The sequence below is a fragment of the Nuphar pumila genome, chromosome 5 (genome assembly GCF_984573655.1).
Source record: "Nuphar pumila chromosome 5, dmNupPumi1.hap1.1, whole genome shotgun sequence".
Taxonomy (NCBI): domain Eukaryota; kingdom Viridiplantae; phylum Streptophyta; class Magnoliopsida; order Nymphaeales; family Nymphaeaceae; genus Nuphar; species Nuphar pumila.
In genome coordinates this window covers 133,412,103-133,437,110 of record NC_143253.1, presented here as the reverse complement: position 1 = coordinate 133,437,110, position 25,008 = coordinate 133,412,103, and the positions used below count along the sequence as shown (strand labels likewise).

The following is a 25,008-nucleotide window of genomic DNA, read 5'->3' as shown; positions in this document are numbered from 1 at the left end:
GGGACAGTTGGGAGGCATGGGTTGACAATTTTCTCAATCTTCCGATTTTGCCGCATTGGTTCCCAATAGCTTTCGAAATAGAAGGGATCAAATTGTCGTCCTTCATGATCATACGGTACGGCACGGACACCACCTGAGTTCCAATTAAATAATTCATCCCTGTACCGATCGCTCCAATTCACGTGCCTGCCCCCACCATTATTCATCTTCTTTCTCACCTCCAAAGGCTTATTTGGGATAGACTGCCCCAAGCCAGATTGTAGGAGAACTCGACTACCTTGCTGCATCTCGGCTTCAAAAATACAGAATAGCCACAAATCGCGGCCAGACAATCTGGCAGCCTCCGCAACAACGTCTTCATCATCGTCCTCCCCATCTCCATAAGGTCTCCGCAAAACCTGTACATTGGTAATTCTTTTTAATAACGAATGACAAATATATTAAAATTTATTTACGCATGATATGGCAACAACGATATGCACTACGGAAGACAATCCTGCAGCGATGTATACTTAAGAATGCTAAACATTACAACGACTTATAATACTCAATGGTAAATGCTGACGCGATTGTAAACAATTTTAGAACGTTTACCTCGTTTAATTGCAGCCCATCTAAAATGGAATTAGCATTATAAACTGCGACGTTTATTCTGGCCCAGCGACCGATCTTTGGAAAACCACAAATCGGAGGGTCACACCGTGGACGCAATGGGATAATATGTTCCAACGCCCAGGCCTAACAAAAAAAATATTATTAGCAACGCCACAGACTGCAATGAGATTTGTCTATAAATACTAAGTATGTAATCAACAAATACCTGAACAAATGGCCAAAATCCGCCAACTATTTTCGTACCATTACTCGCACGGTGGAGTTGACTGTACAGGTGTGCGAGCATAGCGGCACCCCAGGCATAGTTGTCGACTTCGTCTAAGTCTGCCAGGTACTGCAGCCACATGGAACTTATTCTCGAACCAGAACAATCTGAAAATAATGTAAGAGCAAAAAAATATAGAAGGAATCCGCGCAACTCTTGGTCAGCTGTTTCAGATGCACAAGTAGCGGAGTGACCTTCCCATTTATTACGGAAAACTGAGACCTTCATTGATGTGGAATTGCTTCCACCAGAAATACATTGACTCCATTCGTCCATCGACATTCCTAGAAGGGCAGTGCAGTTTTCCCTTGCGTTATAGTTTGAATGCCGTAATAGGACAGCACTGCCAGCACACTTAAGGCCAGTGATCCTCGCCACATCTTCTAGAGTCATGGTGATCTCAAAAGAATCAAACTGGAATGTGTTAGTCTTATCATTCCACTTATTTACCAGGTGAGTCATGGTATTCCAGCAAGTTTCAAAATATTGCTGGTCCAAAAGGCCACCGAAGTGCATATTTCGTAGTCGGTCCTTCTGATATGCACTCAGTTGACCATACCAAGACAGAACTACAGGCCATTGACAGCGACCTCCGAGCTTTTCACCTGGTGCTCTACTTCTCCTGTGACCTCCCCGTAACACAAAATAACATATTATTCCTACAAATTATAAATTAATTCCATTTGTACTTATAAATACTATTCTACTAACCGCTATAAATAATATCGGTTGCAGACATACTATCGCAGTAATCGCTATAAATATCAATACCTAACACAGTAATCGCTATACCAAAATCGCTAAACATATTATTAAATCTTCGCAGACAGGACGAATATATTTACCTTGGTCGCTATTTTCTGCTGTTCTCGCTCCAACCTGGGACTTTCTGGTGGGTCCACTGCCTCGAACTGGCTTTCAATCTCCATCTCTACCGGCTCCACCGCCGCCTTCCTTTCTCTCGCCTTCCTTTTCTCATCCTCCTTCTGCTTCCTTTCTCTGTCCCTATTCTCCTCCTCCTCTTTCTGCTTCCTTTCTCTCTCCTTTTCTGCCTGCTCCTTCTGATTCCTTTCTCTCTCGCGTTTCTCCTCCTCCTTCCTTTCTCTCTCCCTTTTCTCCTCCTCCTCCTTCTCTCCTCCTCCTTCTGCTTCCTTTCTCTCTGCCTTTTCTCCTCCTCCTTCTCCTTCCTTTCTCTCTCCCTTTTCTCCTCCTGCATCCTTTCTCTCTCCTTTTTCGCATCCTCCGCCTTCTCCTTCCTTTCTCTCTCCTTTATCTCCTCCTCCTTTTGCTTCCTTTGTCTCTCCCTTTTCGCCTCTTCCTCCTGCTTCTTCCTTTCCCTTTCCTTTTCTTCCTCCTCCTTCTCCTTCAGCCGCCTTTCTTTCTCCTCGATTTCTTGTTTCCTTCTTTGCAGCAGTTCTTCCACCTGCTTCTTCCTTTCCCTTTTCTTTTCTTCCTCCTTTTCCTTCCGCGCCTTTCTTTCTCTTGCAGTTGTTGTTTCCTTATTTCTTGCAATTCTTCCTCCTGCTTCTTCCTTTCTCTTTCCTTCTCTACCTCCTCCTCCTTCTCCCTCCGTTGCCTTTCCTTCTTTTCCTCATTCTCCTTCTGCTGCCTTTGCATTTCCTTAGCTTCCTCGAACTCCAACTCCCTCCTTCGCCTTTCCTTTTCTTCCTCAAATTGAGGAATATTCTGTTCCTTCTCTTCCTCCTCCTTATTCATTTGCCTTCGTCTCTCCTCTGCCTCCTTGTGTCGCATTGCTCTACTCTCCAAGTTTCTCCTACGAGCCTCCGCCATCATATTGCTAAAATCCTTTTCCCACTCCTCCGCCTTCTTTTTCCTCTTTTCCATCTGCTGTGCGTTAATCCTCCACCTTCTATTTATATTCTCTTCAATATTTCTGGCCTTTGCCTTCTCTTCGTCATCCTTGTTCTGCATCTTTCGTTCTTCAGAGTTCTTCCTTTGGTCCGCAGCCTCGATATCTGATGGATAATCCTCCGCAAAATACGATTCCAAGGCTTTTTCCCTGTCTTCATCGTTCTCAATCTTAAGTATATTTTGGTATCTTTCAAAAACTTTGGATAGATGGGACTGGCGGATCACTTCTCTAATAGACAACCCATAGAACGATGGGGTATCTCTAATCTGATGAGGCGCAGACATTGCTAACCTGCACAACACAATACACGATCATCATCATTAGAAATCGTCGGAATATTTGGGTTCGTAATACAAATCATTGTATAAGAACCAATCTTCAGATTGAAGAAAGAAAACTTACACGTAACTCACTGAAACGATGGAAATTTGGATATTCCAACTGTAGAGTAAGCAACAGTAACAATAATACGCAACAGAAGGTGGCAACGATGCTGCGACTGCGCGTAAGACGGAAACAGATGCTCTGGTAAAAAGGAAAGGATGCTCCGGCAACTCGAGATGAAAGCAAAGAATCTCCGGTCGAGTGCTTAGAGCGGAAAAGGATTTTTTTGAACTATTTGTATCATACAACATAACGCTTGCTACATACGCAAACTCTGCGGAACGTTTTCCCGCGATATCGATGGAGGGCAGTTTTGTCATTTTCACGAACCGACGATTCAGTTTTCTAGAAGGAGGGCATTTATGTCCGTCCGAGGAAGAGGAACCGACGATTCAGTTTTCTAGAAGGAGGGCATTTATTTCTGTAAATTTTCAGCGATATCTATTGTCATTTCATTCCCCATTTTAACTTCAACGATACATTACAACCACCTGCGGAACGTTTTCCCGCGATATCGATGGAGGGCAGTTTTGTCATTTTCACGAACCGATGATTCAGTTTTCTAGAAGGAGGGCATTTATGTCCGTCCGAGGAAGAGGAACCGACGATTCAGTTTTCTAGAAGGAGGGCATTTATTTATGTAAATTTTCAGCGATATCTATTGTCATTTCATTCCCCATTTTAACTTCAACGGTACATTACAACCACCTGCAGAACGTTTTTCCGCGATATCGATGGAGGGCAGTTTTGTCATTTTCACGAACCGACGATTCAGTTTTCTAGAAGAAGGGCATTTATGTCCGTCCGAGGAAGAGGAAGCGAATGACGGTAAAGGTTACTTGAGTCTTTGCTGCGACACCAAATTACGATGCAATATGATGGCGACCCACATGGGGATACATGCCGGTCTGCATCTTATACGTGGCGCGGTTTGGAACCCCCGAACATGAGATCTCAGTACCGGCTTTGTAAATAATTCCGCAAATCGCTATAGTGTCTTCCGCAAATCGCTATAGCGATTTGTAGTGTTATTCAGTAAGCAAATCGCTGTAAATCCCTACCCGAATTAGGACCAACTTGTCAGGGCCATATCTCCCTAACCGGAGGTCATATTCCAAATCCGTAAAAAGTGGTGTCTTCATTATTGAGTCTAGTTTATTTCTGTAAATTTTCAGCGATTTCTATTGTCAGTTCATTCTCCATTTTAACTTCAACGATACATTACAACCACAATCATCAAATGAAAGATTGCCCAAGCCTTGCCGGATTCTGCACTGTTGGTTTTGAAATTGTTGGGGTCCTCTCGAGCGAGCTCTCCAAGCAATGGGAGTCCCATCATCGCCAAATCTTCCAAGGTGATCGTCATCTCTCCCCACGGAAACACAAAGGTGTTGGTCTCCCAGCACCATGCTTCAAACAGAGCCCTTATCACGTTGGCCTGGCACTTTATGTTCCCTAAGGATGCCTTCAAAGCCCCGTAGATCCCAACCTTGTTCCAACCTCCTCCGAACTTGGGTTCCAGTCACCGGAACCAGTCGGACAGGCCGGGCAGCGGCCTCATTGAACCTTCTAACCTGCAATTTCCGGACCAATCTGCCCTGCCGGACTTGATTTCGGCTTCGAGGGGTGGCATTTTCATCGACGTCTCAAACGCCGCAACCTCCTCTTCTTCTTCCACCTCTCCAACGATTGGCTGCAACAGTTGGGCTTCACCCTTCCAAACAGCTATGCTCAGAGCAACATGTCAACGTTCCACTGATAGGCAAAACAACATTTCAAAGGTTATTTATCATAATTCCAGCTTTAGTTGAATCTGTTTTGATTGCAATGTTTGAAGCATCTCTTTCTTGCTTTGATTGTTTGTGTTTGTTGCTTGTTGCTTAAGTGCTTCTCAGTAAGCAGAATCTGGCCCTCATGCTCATCTCGATTGGATTACTGAGATTCCACCAGTAAGATCCGTAGTCCTTCTTGCTGCTAACTCTTTACATTTGCAGGTTGTTTCTTCAAATGATTATAATAATGACAAATATGCGAAGGAGTTCAGTATCAGTGTTTCTAATGCGCTTGCTACTTGTCCTACTCAGGTTTTGCCAACTCCTCGTGTGAGTTGATCAGAATAATGAACAAAACAATAAATTACATATGATCAACTCACACGAGGAGTTGGCAAAACCCGAGCAGGACAAGTAGCAAGCGCATTAGAAACACTGATACTGAACTCCTTCGCATATTTGTCATTATTATAATTATTTGAAGAAACAACCTGCAAATGTAAAGAGTTAGCAGCAAGAAGGACTACGGATCTTACTGGTGGAATCTCAACCCTCTAACTCTCTCTCTCTCCCTTCTATTTATGCTTCTGTGCACATCCATCAGAAGATCCTACATTGCTCCATCAAGCACCGACTGACCTGCACATTGACTGTTGTGGGTCCTTACTGATGAGCTGCCTCTAAATTTATTCGACTCTAGGTCCTTACTGCACTTGAAGTTGAGTCATTGTATTTTTTGTTATTCGGTGGGTGGTGAGGCCCTCCTCTACTCTCTCAAGACTCTTAGCTTGGGCAATCTTTCTTTTGATGATTACAACCACAATCATCAAAAGAAAGATTGCCCAAGCTAAGAGTCTTGAGAGAGTAGAGGAGGGCCTCACCACCCATCGAATAACAAAAAATACAACGACTCAACTTCAAGTGCAGTAAGGACCCAGAGTCGAATAAATTTAGAGGCAGCTCATCAGTAAGGACCCACAACAGTCAATGTGCAGGTCAGTCGGTGCTTGATGAAGCAATGTAGGATCTTCTGATGGATGTGCACAGAAGCAGAAATAGAAGGGAGAGAGAGCGAGAGAGGGTTGATGAGCCCCCGGACCCCCCTCCTGTAAGGGCAAAAGGCCATGAACACGCTGGGAGGAGCCCTCAGACCCCCCTTCTGTAAGGGTAAAAGCTCTGAATCAGACTCCATAACTCTTCAAGTTGAATGATGCTACCCACATTGGGAGGAGCTCTCAGACCCCCCTTTCTGTAAGGGTAAAAACTCTAAATCAGACTCCACAACTCTTTAAGTTGAATGATGCTACCGACGCTGAGAGGAGCCCCCATACCCTCCTCCTGTAAGGGTAAAAACTCTGAATCAGGCTCAACAACAGTAAATGTGCAGGTCAGTCGGTGCTTGATGGAGCAATGTATGATCTTCTAATGGATGTGCACAAAAGCAGAAATAGAAGGGAGAAAGAGTGAGAGTGAGAGTTGAATGATGCTACCCACGCTGGGATGAGCCCCCAAACCCTCCTCCTGTAAGGGTAAAAACTTTGAATCAGGCTCCACAACAGTCAATGTGCAGGTCAGTCGGTGCTTGATGGAGCAATGTATGAGCTTCTAATGGATGTGCACAGAAGCAGAAATAGAAGGGAGAGAGAGAGAGTAAGAGGGTTGATGTTCATGGCCTCCTCTAGGGGAGATTTCTTTTTCGGATAATCCTCCAGTGCAGAGACTGGGTCTTAAATAATCATCTTCGGGGCACTTAAGTCTTTACAACCACTCCTTTTCAAGAACCGTCATTTTTTTTTGCACCAATGGAGGAGAGGGTACTTAAGTTTTTGCAATCGCATCAAACTCCAACGCTAATTAATGGTGACAAACATGGGGATACGAGACGCACATGCTTACATACGTGGTGCTCTTTGGGACCCCCGATCATGAGATGTAGCTAACTGCCCTGTTCGGGGGGAACATATAACCTGCTTCGTATTTTTCTTGTATGACATAGTTCATAGTTTCGTAGTTGCACTAGGGTGCCAATTCTTGTGGGGTTCAAGAGTGATCCTCCTGATCATTTCATCAATTTTGTATTAAAGCTTTGATTGTTTTCCTCGATCATCGATTTGTTGTGAAGTTTGAGGAAAGATCTTATTAGTAAAAATAAACAGTTCTCGATTCATTCTATCAAACGATTCGAGGGCACAATCCCATCAGATTCAAGGTTCGATCAAAAACATGTCTTGCTACTTCTCGACGCACAGGAGCAACCTCTGATCATAGGCTGGTTCGGCCCATTCGATCAGCGAGACTTCCTCTGTGTTTCCTCCTCTCCATCAATGGTCAGATCTGACAGGAAGGAGGATGGTAGCCGAACAAAGCTCCTTCGTGCCTTAAGGAAATACCGTCAGCTTCCCTTGTTTATGGGGAGCAGATTCAGCCATCGACGTTCCCATCATTGATGGGAACAGACTGAAGGCCACCTGCCCGTCGAAAACGACCAGCATGGTGCCGCCCAAAATAGGTCTGTCAGCTTCCTCATTTTGCAGCAACCAGCGTTGGAAATGACCTTCGGCTTCTAGATCTTGCAGCCACCCGAGAACCTTACCAAGCTCGTCGGATGGGGGACCTCGGTTACCCACGTCGGGTGGGGTTCTCCTCGACGACTCGGGTGGGCGATTCGGTTCGATTTAGAACTGATTCATCCCCTTATGCAAAGCGAGATCAATTTTGTGGTCCCAGCACCAATTCAAACATGTTTGGGTCAAGTTCTAGCCCAATTTCATCCTCTACAAACCGGATCTGGCCTGAGTTATCACTCAAATCAGCCCCAACCTTATAATTTGGGTTCTAAAATGTTGATCGAACCCAAACATGGCCTAATCGGGCATGGGTGAAGCTCCAACTTGGTTTTAGACCGGGTCAAAACCTTACCCAACCACTTTATGTGTAAGACCCGTAAAATTTTAAAGAAAATTTGATGAAGACCTTTTTGGAACAAGAGAAACGATGATTTTTATCGTTCAAGTTAGTTCGAGACTTGTAAACATAGGACTCGAAAAAAAAAATCTAACCTTCTACGCTCGCCAGAACATTGACAAAATTTTGATGCTTAATTAAGAAGAAATCTTGAATGTCTTCTTGTGAGGAGCCTTCACGAAAAGTGTTGAAAGATGATGGGCTTAGTGTCGCACATCGAGAGCACTCGAGGTGCAACCCACGTCGACAAGGCGGCCCCAAGATGGCACACCTTAGCTCGTAGAAAGGAGGCCAGGGGCAGACATGTAATAAAACCCAAATCTAAGGAGAAAGTCCACCAAACTAGGCGGTGACAATTTTGAAAGTTTTTTCAAAAATTTCAAACGTTATGTTTTGATTGGTTGTGGTGAGGCCTCTCTGAGAAATTATGGAAGTGCCATACCTTAGAAGAGCGTGAGCACCATCCTCACCGTCCCTTTTAGGAGATTAGATCTCCACCGCATGTTTCAAACCCTAGCCTTTAAAAGGCTTTCTTTTGAGAAGAGGGAATGAACATTGTTTCATTTTTTGAAACTCCCTCTCTCTCTTCTCTCTCTCTTTCTCTCCCTATCACCCTACGAATTCGTGGAGCCTTTGAGTAGGGAAATCTGAGCTCCTCCATTGAGCTTCGGTGTAGTGGTGGGTACCACGTCGGGACTCCCTCCTACACCACGAGCTTGGGAATGTGTCTACCTCTCTTTCGTTTGCACGCATCAAAGGTGAGTTTCCATTTCACATTTCTCATGCTTCTGGCTTTTCCTTTTTCCATGTTCATTGTGAGAAACTCTTGCACATTTTCCATGCTTGTGGTTCATTTCTCGTTTTCCTTGTGAGTTTCCAGTCACGCTCCCTTCATGCTTTTGGGGTGCTTTTTTCTCTCTCTTTCCGGTGCTTCTAACCTTGAGTATGAGTTGGGAGGTTCGTGGGGGAGTGTAGGACCAACCTCCCTCTTGGTTCGATCTTACCTCCTCTCTCTTGTTTTGGGGGTCGGTTCGGGTGCTCGACATTTCTATCATGGGAGCCCCTTTCGGCACCTCCTCACCTTCCTCTTTTCGTTGTCGACAGCCTAAGGTCCGCCCCACCATGGCAGTACCCTAGGGTTGTCCAACATCCGGGTTAGTATAGCAATGAGGGCTCAAACTGGGTTTAAAACCGACGGCAACACCCTTTCTCGGGTTCGGCCTTGGTCAATTGTTGCTGGCCTGAACCAGTCCAGGCCAAGCTACGCACAGAGCTCATTTCTTAGAAGGTTTTTTGGGTTCATTTAGTTGCGTCGGCTCGCACCCCATGGTCCATTGTGTTAGGGAACAGTTGTAGCCTTACCCACAACTAAATGGGTTCAGATAGGCTGCAGTCAAACCCTTTTTGTTTTTGGCTATGCGAGACCCGGTATGGACCGCACTCAGTCCAGGCCAGTTTTATTTGAATACCATGTAGGACGCCCAACGTCTGGTCCGCTTTACCCCAGCACCCTGCAACCGGGTGTCTCCATGACCACTGACCCAGTTTGGGGTCTAGCAGGGCCACAGCAGGCTGTGGTGGTCGAGACCTTCGACCCCACACGCCTATGCCACGACCCCATCCTCACCTCGTGCTACCCTCAAACTCCCCTTTTTCTCTTTCTGCACTTTCTGCCGACAGGGTACTGCAGCACTTTGGGTTAGCCTTGATGGCACAGTGTTTTTCTGGGTTCGGGTGATGCAGGCAGGGCCGGTCCAGCCCCACCCTCTCCTTTTTTCCTTTGGGTTCAAGACTGCAAGCACCTCTCGGGTGCAGGTGTGGCCCTATTTACTCCAACTAGGGCCAAGCCCCATGCAACCGAGTGCACCCAGCACTTAATTGCAGGTCTAGCTGGGCCTGGGTCAGAACCATGTGAGGCCCAGGCCAGTCAGCTGGGCATCTAACAGACTGAGCAAGCGCAGTTCGTCCAGCGATGCCGCAGGCCTCCTGCAGCATCCCTTGCAGCCTGCGGGGTCTGTCCCTATAGCAGGACCTGGCACCGTGCCACAGGCTGTGTCAGATCCCAAACCACTGCCCTCTTTTGCCGACAGGCAGGTCTGGATAGGACCAGACCTGCAGGTGTTGCAGTTTCTGCCACCTGCGGAAACCAGTCTACTGCAGTAGACTAGTCAGTGACCCATGCATCACTGTGCCAAGAACCTGACTCGACCCTTGGTCTGGGTCAGGTTGCATGCCCCAGGACAGCAAAAAGTCCCTGAACATTTCCCCTTCGCGATTCCTCTCTGCCATGTTCGAGCTTGCACTGGTTTTGCCGCAGCCCCCCCCCCCCCGCCCGCCCCCGCCCTTGGCAACATGCCTATAGTAGCATATGACTTTCTTGGGTTGCCATCGCCATGGCAGCACGTGTCCAGACTGCGAGCATGTATTGGCAGCACACCTTGTTAGAGCATCCTTGCGGCTAGGGTGCTAGGTGACAACCCACACTCACAACCTTCCATTAATGCACTACGACAACACGTATATGTGTATGCAAATATGAGCGCCGAGTGAGACACGCAATACCAACATTTGAGTTAAGCTAAACCCACTGCCAAAAGGCACTCAAACTTGGTTTCTCTTAAAATGCTAAGCAATTTCCCCCGTGTCACATGCACCTTGCACACCATGACACTTCTACGAATTGTTGGGCGAAAGATGTTATGTGCCACATAATATCCGAGATGAGGGGTGTAAGTGTGTTAAAATTCATGGATGCGTGTAAACGAATGTCGCTACATTCTTACTCACCTTGGCACCAATGTCACAGTACGCCACGTGGTGCATGTGATGTGTTATTTGCAAAAAAATGTGTTTCTCACATATGTGTCGAATAGATTGGAGAATTGTTTTGTAAGAACACCACATGCACATGATCACTTATGGCTCAAAGAACACCGTGCTAGGGTAGCTACACATTCCAAATTATTCTGGTAAACTCTAAGGAGTCATATTTTGGGCTATGCACCCTCATTTGTGAGGGAGCTCACATATAGTTATGTAGCACACCCTATAGACACCATAAAATGGTGTTGTGGTCGCGTCCATCGACGACATGCTCTTTTTGACCGTGTGAGGCTTGAGCATGTGAATGGACGAGCAAAGACCTCAATAATGTCACCCCATGGGGGACACTGGGCAAGAATGCCTACACACTCCGAAGTGAGGTATGGTCCACTAACCTAGCCTAAGTAAGATAAACAGTTTGTTTTCCCATTCACAAAATGGTTCACCTTGGAGAGGGTGGATGGTACAAACCTTGAGTGATCGATCGTTACTACAACACGTTATAGGAGCAAAGACATCCTTTTGGCCTCTAGTCACTCGGAGTTAGGGAGGTCGGGGTGACCTATTGAGATGCCTCAACTACTGTAACAGTATAGATTGCAATCATTTACCTATGCATGGTTTTCTCTCGGTCACGGGCCACCCGCATGAGGTTTACTCGATCTGTAGCTTCCTCGGTTACCACTTTAGAAATTGAATTACAGACACCGGGTGCATGCCTCACAGAATGTGAGGTTTCTTCGCGTACCTGAAGAAGTAAACAAGAAGAACATAATCACTAACCAATCACATGCTGATTGTGCCTTGTTAGATGTTTTTTGCTTCGTACCTTGGAACTGTATAATATGTTTCTTTCTTGTGCTTTCCATGTTGTATGTATTGTGAATGTCATAATTTGGTTACTTTTGTAGTTCTAGCACTTGTAGAACATCGCACATATATGCTCACATGCACTTACGCCTTGAGTACATAATTTTGACTGTCCCATCAGGTTAGTTGTGGTTCTCCTACTTACTTTTGATTCTTGCTTGCTATCATGTTGCATGCTTTCTTGAAATGATATATTATGAATGATTTATCTCACCACCTCGTAAGAGGTCTGACCCCATTTTATGGGGATACAGGTGATGATTGCTAGAGGTGCAAGGATAACCGACGTACTGCGGAGGCTTGGGGCCCACATTTGGACAAACGCGGTCTTGGTTTTGGGGATAAGCTCCCAATTTTGGAGAGATATTTTGTAAAGGAAATTTGATATATATTTCTTTTGTCTCGAATTTTGTAAACCAATAGCAATATTTCATCTTAAGTGAATTGGTTCTTAAGTTTGATTTATTCCTGTAATTCACCCAAAGTTTCAACTAAGTTTTCCATTTCTTTTTCGCTTGTGCAATGCTTTCAAAAAAAAAATGTAAGGGGTTTTCTCTAAAAAACTTAGGATTTTCCAAGTTGGGATTTTGGGGTGTTACATTATGGACCTAGATCAAGTCTAGACCATACCTGTTATCCTCAAAACCGATCTAGGTTCACTCCCATGCCATTGCATGACTCATAATCTACCTGTCTTGATCCTAATCCAATCAGACCTTAACCAAACCCATTATCTAGACCACATAAACTTTAACTAAAAAATGATTCATACTTAAACCACACCCAAACCCAACCTTACTATTACCTAACCCAACCCATTTCTACTTCACATGACCCACCTAAGTATACATAACCTAACCTCAACTCTCTTGTTGAACATTCTAAAGCTCAAAATAACTCATATGTCCCAATATCTCAATCAACTAAAATCCAGCACAAGAAGGCCAATACCTACAATTTCAAAGCAAAATTTTCAGAGTTTCATGGTCGCTTGGATGTGAAGAAATTCTTTGATTGGGTCTATGTGGTGTCATTTTATCTTATAATTATGTTTTGGAGCATCACAGGGTTTCGTTGATAGCAATACGACTTCGAGGTCCAACCCAAGTGTGGTAAGACGAGTTGTAGAAAGATTGTGAAAACCAAGGTATGGGACAAGTTTAACCTTTGAAGGAGATGCAAACCTGTTTTGTTCTTTCAAATCATCCTCCAAAAGCCTTAAAGCAGTATATTCAAGAAAACTTACCTCTTTCTAAACTATTCCCCAAAACTAAGTAGGTGAAACCAATTTAGAAATCAACCCAGATAAATATCCATGAGAACTTACCCAAAACCTTCATCAAGACCTAGATCCTATTAAAAAATATTTGGATTTAATATCACATAATGAATCTAAATATATTTATTTGGATCCTTTAAAAGACAATTTAGAATTCGTTAGTCCATCAGTAGATGAACCCAATTTGGACTTGCACCAAATCTTATTAGATCCAATTTAAAATGAACCTTCCTATATCCAAATCCAAAACTTTTGTATCTAAACCCAATTAGTTTCAAACCAAAGTAAGTTTTTCCTTATCTTACACAATATCCCTATAACCAAAACCCATTGGATTTAGCCTATCATAAATCCCCTCAAGCCATAACTAGTACCGAGATCAAAAAGGGCCCTATACCCAATTTTCCTAAACCATAACCAAGATTTTTCTGAATCCCAAATATCATTATGGATCAACATCTTCATCTAAAGTATTGAGCTATGGATATATCATATTGTAGTATTTATACATTGGATGTGTATGCTCCATTTGATTCCTTTCTCCTTTGAGGCATGATGGATAGTTATAGTTGGTTTGAGAAGAGTATACATGGTTTTCCTACACTTACGAGAGTGGGTTATGCTTTGTATCCCCAGTGTGATGGGTATAGAATTGTTTGCATTGTCTATTGTGCATACATGACCCAAACAATAGAGCGGAATTGAAAAAAGCAAAAGCGAGATCTAGCATAGAAGGCAAGTCTTCTTGAAGACAAGAAGAATGATGCAGGAGCGGGAACGAGTTGCCATTGGGTCTATAGGGTTCATTCAGATCTATTTCATTATTTGATATTTTTTTATTGGTTTCGATCTTAGTTTAAGATCATGTTTTGAATTTTACTTCAAATGGGAGCTATCTCATATCCATATTGGTTCTTGAGTCATGTTTGGATCATAATTTCATATTAAATTTATATTAGGATTAGGGTTTCAAGGGTTTTTCTCTCTTCATTATAAATATTTATTAGAGAGAGTCTCAAAAAATGGATAAATGAATTATAAGAGTTTTTAGTTATTTTCTGTTATTTTTCTGATTTTCTAGAGTTCAGAGTTTTGTAGTTGCGCTAGTCACTTGGGTAACGATTCTTGCAGGGTTTAGGAGCAATCTTCTTGCTCACTGTATCAATTAATAATGCAGGAGCGGGAGCGAGTTGCCACCGTGTCTATGGGGTCAATTTAGATTTATTTTATTATTTGATATTTTTATACTTATCTAATCTAGATCTTGTATTTTATTTTATTTCATATGATGTATCTCATATCCATATTGGTTATTGAATCATGTTTGATTCATAGTTTCATATTAGATCTAACTTAGATACATATTAGGATTAGGGTTTCTAAGGTATTCTTGTTTTTAGTATAAATATTCATTGAAAATAGACTTAAAAGAGAGGATGAATGAATTATGGGAGTTTCTAGTTGTTTTTTCTGTTATATTTTATGTTTCCATAGTTCATAGTATATAAGCTTTATGATTAATGCAAATAAATATAAGCTTTATATTCATCAAAATTTATTTTTCATTATATTTTGTAGGAAAGAGTGTATTGTCGCACTTCTCTTTTTTTCAATAATGGATGCATTTGCATTACTGATCGCGAATGTGATCAGCAACAAAACAAAAAAGTGTGAAAAGGTTAGTTATAATATACCACCACTAAAGTCCCTTCAGTTATAACGTATTATAACTAACTGGGTTTTAGCGGCGGTAAAGAATACCATTAAAGCCTCTTTTTGTGCAAACTCATCATGTGCCCTTGACCGCATGCATGTCTGACTTTGTGACTACAGGAAGGGTGTCCACTGTTACGCCCTTCCACACACACACACACACACACACACACACACACACATATATATATATATATATATATATATATATAATGATATGGTGCTCCCAGAGTACCTACTCCCACCTAATAGAGGTTTTCATTTCAAGATTGTAATGCTCCAATTATTTAATTCAATTTTTTTGGAATACTTTTTTTTTTTAAAACCTCAACGAAAATATTTTATTAATCCCCTAGTCAAATAATTTAGGCAGGTGATAGCATGGACTCAATAACATTAGGCGAATTAAAATCTTGCCTTGGAATCTTACAAGTCATAAATGATAAATTTAATGAATTTCTTAAAGTCAGAGTTCCTCAGGACATCCAAATAAGATATGGTCTCATGGCCCATCCGCACAGCGACTGCAATTGCCCATATTTATCTATTTCCTGAAAATATTAATTCAGAAGGGGTCAGACTATCCCGTCTAAGTATGAAGCAAAATATCTATATGAATGTGCTCAATGTTATGTGTACAAGTATATGTGCAACACATATATAAGAAACGACAACCATTTAAACCAGTTCTGAATATACAGTGCACTAAATTCCAGTATTTTATAATTTACTATATAGAGGAAAGACATCCATGAATGACATATCATATGAAAGAATCACATTTAGATTATCACATTTGAATGCAAAGGAAACATTGCTAAGCTATGTATCATATGAGTGAATCACAATCATACTATAACAAATGCAACATCAAGCATTGTGTATGTACTTGAAGACTTTTAAAAGTGTATTGACTTTATGTTTCTCTTGTTAATTACCCTATGGGTACGCATAGACATTCGACATCGTACGGGACAGAGACCATACGGGGGTTTGTTAAGCATTTTTCAATTAATAGCCCGTATGACTAGCCATACCAAGGTCCAAAAGAGATGGTCCGTGACCGAGAGAACAATCTCCAATGGCTAGGACTAGAACTAGGATGCACCCTGTAACTTCTGCAAAAGACTTGGATCTACCACCTAGGACATATTGGTAGTCCTGACCCCTTAACTTTGAGGACCGGGTGAGACACATAGCTCTCACAAAAACGTAATTGTCCTACGAAGCTTGTACCATTAACCCTTTCTAAGGTAAACCTTGGGTTCGGTAACATACACCATCTTTTAGGTGTACCCAGAACCCTAGAAAACCAGTAACATATATCATTTTCAGGTATACCCAGTATCCTAAGAGACTGGTAACATATATTGTCTTTCAGGTATACCCAAAATCCCACATTTAGGTTATGTGTGCATATTTTTCATTATTGTTTGATTTTGTGTGCAAGTCATTGCACCATAGGGGATTTTCAAAATCCCAACTCACACTCGGGGTGATATCAATGTATGCACAATACCCATCAAATGCCCAATAGGCACCAACCATAATTTCTCAAAATTTTGGTTCAACTTTGAGTCGAGTACTTGTACTTACAACATTTTAAAGTTTCATTTCTGAGCTCGGGTGTACGTTTTGTACCTCATTGACCATGCACTTTGGTGTGAGTTTTATGAAAACCCTTTTTAAAACAATATTTCTAATGAAAATCCATTGAAAGCCAGACACCAAAAATATAAAAACTGGCTCGCACGAGTGGTGGAGTCCGGGTCGATCTCAGGGAACGGGATATACTCGTATTCAAACACACAACTATGCTACTCTTTATTGCCAAAATAAAAAGAATTAATTAAATAATTAACTAACTAAGGGAGTACGACCCTACGCAGAGGGCTTAACAAAATAATTAAATGGTTTTATTACAAACCCAATTAATAAAATGAAATAACACCCTAATCTAAAAAGAAAAGAAAAGGCTTCAGTGCTTCGAATCTTCTTGTCCCTTCTTGAGGTAATGTATGTTTTCTTAAACTTTTGCTTTTCTGAGGGCTCCCTAAGGGCACTTCTGAGAGTCAAAATCACTTTTCTCGCACGTTTACCCACTTCCTTGCAAAACACAAAACAAACGCGAAGCAGAAACAAGAAATCTACGAAAAATATCAACAGGACATGCCAAAAATCACAAAAATATAAGTGAATAACACAAACTAACTATAATACTAATTATAACAACTACCCTAAAAGACACAATGGAAGAGCAAACTAAACGTTACCTATAGCAACATAAAGAAGTTAACAGTGAACCTATACGGTGGAAACACTAAACGTTTGGAGAAATCACTCACGACTAATGAATAGGAACATGACTTACCATGAATATACTATATTTACGTGACTCTGTATGCTAATAGTACTAAGTTAGAAAACTAATCAAATTTACATCTAATGTAATGAGATGACTAATGTCTAACTACAGTGAGTGAACTAACTAGGATAATAACTAGTTAATGAAATATATGTGGACTATTAACCAAAACTTAACAACTTAATCAAATTGACAACTAAGTCTAATGCCATATGCTACTAAAAATTTAATACACTAAGATTAATGCAAACAGAATAAACGCTAAATGCAATGAGTTGTGAAACTGATATGTGGAACAACGACTAAATAACACAGAAATACCAAAGCAAAGGACGTTGATTCAAGAAAACTAAAACAATTTAAGATCCTATATGCAAAGACCGACTAATAATAATCAAAATTTTATTAACAAAAACAATGCTACATGTAAAAGACTACACCAGCTGAACAAAGAAATAAGAAAACTGTAACATGCATCTATCACGTTGATTGTCAACAATGGTGGACAGGAACACTAACCCAATGTACTAATAAATAACTAATGCCTTTAGCAAATAATGAACTAACATAATGATGAATTAATAAAATGAATCCAAAAAAAAAACTAATGCAACATTTAAACAATGACTGACTAATGCAACTACGTCAATGCAATAAAACAAAACAGAACAACTAATGTATGCCCAGCACAGAAATCAAATAACGCTATTGTATGTCCAGCAGCGTCAATCACACGTTGTATGTGTGGTTGACGCTGTTAGGTAAACAAGTTTTTTTTTTCTACAACTTGAAACGCTGCAATTTCTTTTGTAAAAACCTAGACCTCTACTAGATCATGAACGACTCAAATAAACCTATGACAAAAAAAAAACATGTAGCCACTGGTTGAACAAAGTAACGACAAAAATGCAGAACATCACTAAGAAAATCTATTCTTTTCATCTACTATCTAAAACGATAAAAGAAAAATTAAAGCCAAGAACACTTTACGCTACAGAGATGGAGGAAAAGAACTTTACCTGAGCAGCTGGATGGGTTGAGGAAAAAGCGGCCTCTCACGATCTATGCCTGTCATGCTGCACCCCTTGATGGTAGACGATGAAGAAGATGTTGGTGAAGGAAAAGGGTAGAGGAAGGGAGGAAAGACGTAGAATAAAGAAGAAGAAGAAGAAGAAGAAGGAAAAAAAAAAGAAACTGGCTGGAAGGAGAGAGAGAGAAAGAGAGAGAGAGAGAGGGAAAGGGGGGGCGTGAGTTTCAAAGGGAGAGACCCTTTTCTTCTCTCAAACATCTAATTTATAATGTTTTAATTAGGTTTTGGAAAAAAAAATTCAAAAGGAGTCTGTATATTTTTCAAATATTATAAACAACTTCATTTTTTTGAAAGTATTTTCCAAAAACTTAATTAATTTCTCAAAAAGGCTCAGAAAGGGTTCACATTGCTCAATTTAATATCTGATAAAAAACTTTGAAAACCTTCGCAAACAAGCATTTTTTAAGCAATTATTGACATGATCATGCATGAAAAATATATGATTTTATGTGTGGAAATTATGCATGATCACACTCATAAGGCATGTCTCAAGTACAACTCTTCATAAGTACTCGTATGACACTATAATGGTCTCGCAAGACCCCAAGCTCGGTTTTGAGCTTTCACATGATCATGGCATGAAAAATGTCCTTTATTATGCAAATTTTTGCAGAACAAGTATAGATCAACCAACACAAGACATGTCATAATATTTACATGCAATCATGATTCAATTATATGCAAATCAATTAGCATCATAAGTTCCCATATGACACCATAAGGATTTGGCATGCTCAGTTTTAATATTGTACTATCGTGCCCTTGTAGTTTTTCTTATTTGTGCAATTATGAGAAAAATATGCATTTAACAATAGGCGGTTCATGCATTGAAACATTGGTCGCAACCTTCATATTTCAACCACATACAAAACTGTGCGCAACATGAATACGTCATGGATATCTCATTCACATGCCACCTTCATCAACATATAACATTCTATTCACAAGTATTTAATAAAAATTATCATGCTATTTAAACATGTGCACTGCAGTAAGTTTTTGCCAACCAATGTATGTGCGCATCCATGAGTTTCAAACCTACTCTCAATATGTGCATAATAGTGAATCTCAAATGTAACACATATTTCATTTGTAGGGAAAATAACAAGTATAATCGACATTTACTACTCGGGAATGAGATAAATATTCATTTCAGAAACAAATAGTACAATGTGCAACTTTTACAAAAGTGTGTATGCGCACACTATGATTGCCAAAACCATTCAAATTTGTATTTTTCTTTAGAGTGTCAAATAGAACAAGAATACATATACTATTGATGTTTTACAAATTCGATTTTTTTTTCTTATAAGATTATACTGAACCCTTTGTCTTCTTAAAATATTTTATTGTATATATATATATGTATATATGACTCTTGTCAGGTTGTGATGAGTCATTGACATACTGCAAATCCGCTGCAGCCACGATATAGGTGCACCAATAGGGCGGTCCACCCTACTGGTTGTCTGGATACAAGACAAGATGTCAAGTCAACCCTGGCCTACTGTGTGACAAAGGAGAGGTAGCCGTCTGGTTAAAAATGGCCAAGCCAATCAATGGTAGGAATGAATACCAATTATCACATGGCGTTTGCTATTGAATACCAATTAGCATGAAACAAGAACAACTGGAGTCTACGTTGATAAACATGGTATTAATACATTGCAAACAAATTAAAACGAACACCCTTTTTACGTAAGTCATGAGGTCCAGATTTCATTTATCAGATATCAATAGTTAATCTGATACGATTGAGTCTTAATCAATACACTCGCTTCCCCGCATTCCTAAGTGAATGACCAAGGCTTGGGTCATAATGGGCGGTGGTTCCAGACCTTACCAACTATGACATACCCTTATGGGTCTGCAGCCCGCAGCACCAACAATGCAAACCTACCTCAGGTCACATTGGGTCAACCCAGGTTGGTATAATCGAACTACGAGTATGGGGGAGAAGTGGAAAAATACAAATTGGCAAGAACCCGAAGAATCAAATATGTATACATATTCAAAGGAAACTCCTTGAGGCTGTGGGCAGAAACCTAATATCCTCCTTTAAGATGCAACTTGAATGGGATTCAATAGTTTCAAGAATATGATGATCCACCAGACCTCGAGAAATATGCTTCAGGTGAAACTCCTTGTAACCGGGAGCAACTTTAGAATATGGAGTACAAGATTTACCAACTGGAGCAATTGGATGACAAATGCAATAATAGAAAGATGCCCCTTGGCATACTTCTACTTTGTGATAGAATTCTTTTTTTTTTTTCAATGTATTTTTGCGTTGGATATTAGCTTCAGCATGCATGCCACTGAGTGCTTTAGGTGGAAAATAATGGGAAGCAGATGGATCCTGTTTTAAACCACTAGTTGCCACTCAAGGAAATTAGTTGTTAACTTGCTTTGGGAATGGCCACATGATTTTCAGGACTAGCCTAAATGCCAAAGTCCTTTAACCTCTATATTTTGTTTAACCTGTAAACTAGATATGTTTACTATATGATTCTGACCCAAGAAACCAATGTTCGGCCATTTGGGTGCAGACCTTTTCTAGTGCCAAGATGATGATTGAGATCATCATTGCTTCAGAGCTTTCTGTTTTTTTTTTTTCTGTTATTTCATTCATTTCACTTGTGTTGATTTGAATCAAAATTGTTTGCAACTTCTTTTCATATGTTTTGTTTTCTGTTATGTTTTTTTTTTCAAATAAAAAGCAAAGTGTTTTCTAATATGACAATTCACTATAGGTGACTCCTAATGTTATAAGCCTGTCAAAACCTATTCAATAACTTCTATGTACACCACCCCCATATGCGTGAATCAATACATGTGCCGGGACTTAGCATAATCCGCTAATCAACGTTTTGGTCTATACAGGTTTAGAAAGTAAATAGACTATGCATACTATTTAGGATCAATAACTAGCATTTTTTTTTAAACAATAGGCTGAATACGTGTACTCTATGCCACTAAGTATATGCATAAAGATAAAATGCTCTTACCTCGGTTTTGAAAAATTGTGCTTGGGGAGAATGGTGTTGTTTGTCTTCATTTTCGGCTGGGGCTTCTCTTCGTAAGAGGTCTAATGGTGGTTAGGAGAGAGAGATCGGATTTGGAATTGGGTCGAATATCATATATATCCAATCCGTTGAACATCCATACATCTGTAGGTGCAAGCCATGCCGGGGCTGGCCCGCTGCTCACTCCTCCTGAGACCTAATTAACTATTAGGATGCCAACGGGTTGAGTTTGGGCTGTCTGCCAAACCGAATCCAAATCAGATCAATGGAATTGGGTAAAGTAAGTAGAAACCAATTAACATTCCGAGTTTGGATTCGGTATGATGTTCTGAATTTTGATATCTAAATTCAAATGTGAACTGAATCTAAATCCGATGGATGATTCAACCTGGTTACATATATCCAATTAGATAATCAGACAGGGGTCCAGTAACACCTTTTCTTTAAGCCGATCCGAATCGGAATCCAAATCCCGTTAAGCCAGCTCCGATTGGGTCGAATTCAGTAATCCCAGATCCGAACCGAGTCCGACCTGTTTACATCAACTCAAAGTGTCCACGTACAACCAGATCGGATCGGATCTAGGTACTAGTGTCCGATCCGTTGAAACCCAGGCTACCAGGCGGTCCAATTCCAACGTTTAAAGCAGACAGATTTGGCGGTCCACTCCGTCCCCGTCTCCGTCTTCCATCTCTGCGTTTCCCCGCCACCGACTCCGATCGAGAGAAAGCTCAACGCCATGAGCTCCTATTCCGGAAGGCCCGGGAATCGGAATCGCGAATCCGAAGATTCCAGTTCTGGGAAGAAGAAGCAGAAAACCCTAGGCATGGCGTGGGGCTCCAATTCTCCCGCCTCTTCCAAACCGCTCGCCTTCAGACGCTCTCCCTTCACCGATTTCGGCAGGTTCTCTCTCTCTCTCTCTCTCTCTCTCTCTCTTCTCCTCTTTTCTTTCTCCTCCAAAGAGACTTTTATTTCGAAACCCTAAAAATTTCTCCGTTTTTCCGCGATCTCGCAGTTACATGGACGAGAAGAATCGTAAGCTCAGGTCGCAATTCGATGTGGATGCTTCGAGCTCGTCCCTGAGGTAGTCTTCTGAATCTGTTTCTTTCTTTTTTCTTTGATGTTTTGTCGGGTTTCTTGTCGTTGATTTTCTTTTTGATTTGTTTTTTCGATCGTCCAGTAGCGGTTCGAATAGGAAGACGGGTCTCTTTCACGGGATTTCCATATTCGTCGATGGATTCACCATCCCTTCTAGCCAAGAACTTCGGAACTATATGTTGAAGCACGGAGGACGGTTCGAGAACTACTTCTCGAGGCAACGCGTTACTCATATCATCTGTAGCAATTTGCCGGATAGCAAAATTAAGAACTTCAGGTGCGGGTTCTTGCTGCCTCGAGATCACTTGGGTTTTCGTTTCTTTAACGAATGCTTAGTTTTTACTGGTGTTGTTGTTTCCGTATTTAGGTCCTTTAGCAAAGGGCTCCCCGTTGTCAAGCCGGCGTGGTTGTTGGACTCGATCGCTGCGAATCGTGTTCTGAATTGTGAGTTATCTTTATCGTGGAATGGCTCTTCTAATTGTGAATGATTTTGTTATTTGATGTAGGTTGTGAAATTCAGCCAACCGAGTACATATTTTTGCTTGTGATTGTATTGATGATGATTCTTGTGCCAGATGGACCTTGGAGTCCAGTAAAAGAATTGAGATCTAGGGGAGGGAGCACGATTGAATTATGGAAAAAAGGAGTTGTACTTAATTATCATCCAGGTAGTGGTGGTGGTAGTAGTAGTAGTCATTTGTTTTACGTCTCTTTTTACTGCCAAGCTGTGGTTAGAGAAACCAGGTAAAAAGTAACCAAGTAAATTATGCATTTTAACCCTCATAGAGATTTAGGCAACCGTCTGGGAGGTTTATGTTCAATTATATGTTTGAATATAACTTTACGAACACAACCAGTTAAACATCCATAGATGTACAAGATTTGGGTGCAAATCGAACATCAAACTCCAATACTTGAGCAAGAAATGCTTGGATCCTGATTCCCATTCCCGGATATGATTGTACTTTTCATTGATTTGGCGTCCCATTGAGCAGACTCATAGCATCCCCTACTTGTGCAAGATGAATATAACTCAAAATCGGATGCTAGAATGCTGCTTAAATGAGTGATGGGCTGATGGAGGAAAGAGGCCATTTGTGCATCATGCAGATATGTCATGCCTCATGGAGAGCCCCTTGACAGGTGGTAATTAAAGTTTGTTTGAGTTTCACATTATGAACTTCTCAGGCATTCAAGTGCCATTTAATAATGGTGAATGACAGGACAGGGTGGAAGGTTGCATGTTACAGTTGAAATGTCTCTTGACCATTAACTGGTTGACTCGTAACTTGGAAAATTGAAATTCAACATTTTCTCAACCATTGCTCCTTGTGGACATGCTTGTTCAATCACTTCATATTTTGATAGTTAGACGTGTTGAAATCTTTCATCTACAGGAGATGTAGTCAGCAAAGCCTTTTTCCCCTGCCTCTAAATCAGTCGAGATTTGATGCTGCTTTGATCAAGAAGGGCCACACTTATTTGAACTCCAACATATTCTCCTTGTCTTGTAAAATTTTATGTTTTTTTTCCTATCACAACCAAAGGACTTTCAATGTTGCAGGCAGGAAATGCATCACAGATGGACTTCACTTCAGTACCACTTGTCTTTTACCAGAATATTCTGATCAAATGAGATCCCTGGCCAGTTGGCCACCTCTACGGAATCCTAAGAAGAACTTAATTGTCTTGAGTGGGAAAAAATATAAAAAAGATAACATGTACTTGTACTTTCAGCTGACCATGTGTGACTTTTGTCTTGGTCTATGTTGAGAAAAAATTGGCTGCAATCAACTTGGCGAAACTTGAACCGTTGATTTGGCCAAATGGCTGAGTGAGGACTAGGTTCAGTTCACCCATCTGTGTGGTTCAAAGATCTGGTCAGGGCTCTCTAGGATTGGCTTACCCTCACTTTGATTGGTGCCATGTCAATTTTAGCGAGTTGTGGAAAAATTTTTAAGGTCATGGCCTAAAAAAATGCTTAAGGACTGAGGGGGATGGACTGAAATCGTTATAACTTATGTTGAATTAAATATTGTTATTTCCTTCCAATCTCTTGCCAATGCTTTATGCATCTGATTTGCGCGATACCTTTGTTAAAACTATAGCAGTTCATGCATGCAAAAATATTTGTGCGTTTGCAGTTTTGTGCTTGTGTTTATAGGATGTATGTATGTATTTTATGTTGAATCAACGGAGCTTAAGCCTGGGCCATTTGATCTCTGTCTGGCAACCTATGTACTGAGGCTTGCGCTAATCTATAAAATATTTTATAGGTTTGCTAAGGCAGTGGTCATGGGATTTAAGCCCATTAACTTCTATTTGCAAGAAAGGCAAAACTGTTGCACTACAAGTTGTGTTTTTGTTAAATGTTTCACCATATGGTAATGCATGTAAAGTACTTGAACAACATATTAAATAGGCTTATTGATCTTTCAGTAAGCCTAAACAGGGGCTGATGCTCTTTTTATTTTAACTAAATGAGCCTAAAATTAAGCTGGGGTCTGCTTCTTTATTAAATGAATAACCTTGGGCCGAACTTTTTGTGAGTTGAGCACATAAGGAGCTTGGATATATATCTGTGTGTGTCTTAGTGATTAAAATATAAGCGCCGAGGTGACCTAGGTGAATGCTTAGGCAGAGGCAACTTGTCAATATTTATGTTTTTATAATTTTTAAACATGATCATCCTGGTTTGGTAGTAATGTTTGAAATATTAAACAATTTTCGCAAATTTTCTCATTTTATTATTTTTAGGATTTTATTTTAATTCTTATTTTTTGTGCCTAGCACATCTGACTGCTACACACATATATAAATATATATATGTATGTATATATATGTGTATGTATGTATGTATGTATGTATGTA

At 40.8% G+C, this 25,008-nt stretch overlaps 1 protein-coding gene across 6 annotated transcripts in view; it reads left to right on the top strand.

Moving 5' to 3' along the window:
- Positions 1 to 21,727: 21,727 nt before the first annotated feature.
- Positions 21,728 to 25,008, top strand: part of REV1 (DNA-directed DNA polymerase) — a 97,299-nt gene continuing 94,018 nt past the window's right edge. For all 6 annotated transcript variants that reach the window (XM_090006827.1, XM_090006826.1, XM_090006822.1 and 3 more), the window contains exons 1-4: positions 21,728 to 21,942; positions 22,055 to 22,123; positions 22,220 to 22,414; positions 22,505 to 22,581. In XM_090006827.1, coding sequence (XP_089862953.1) covers positions 21,779 to 21,942; positions 22,055 to 22,123; positions 22,220 to 22,414; positions 22,505 to 22,581 — 505 coding nt within the window. In that variant the 5' untranslated portion in view covers positions 21,728 to 21,778. The remainder of the gene's footprint in view (positions 21,943 to 22,054; positions 22,124 to 22,219; positions 22,415 to 22,504; positions 22,582 to 25,008) is intronic.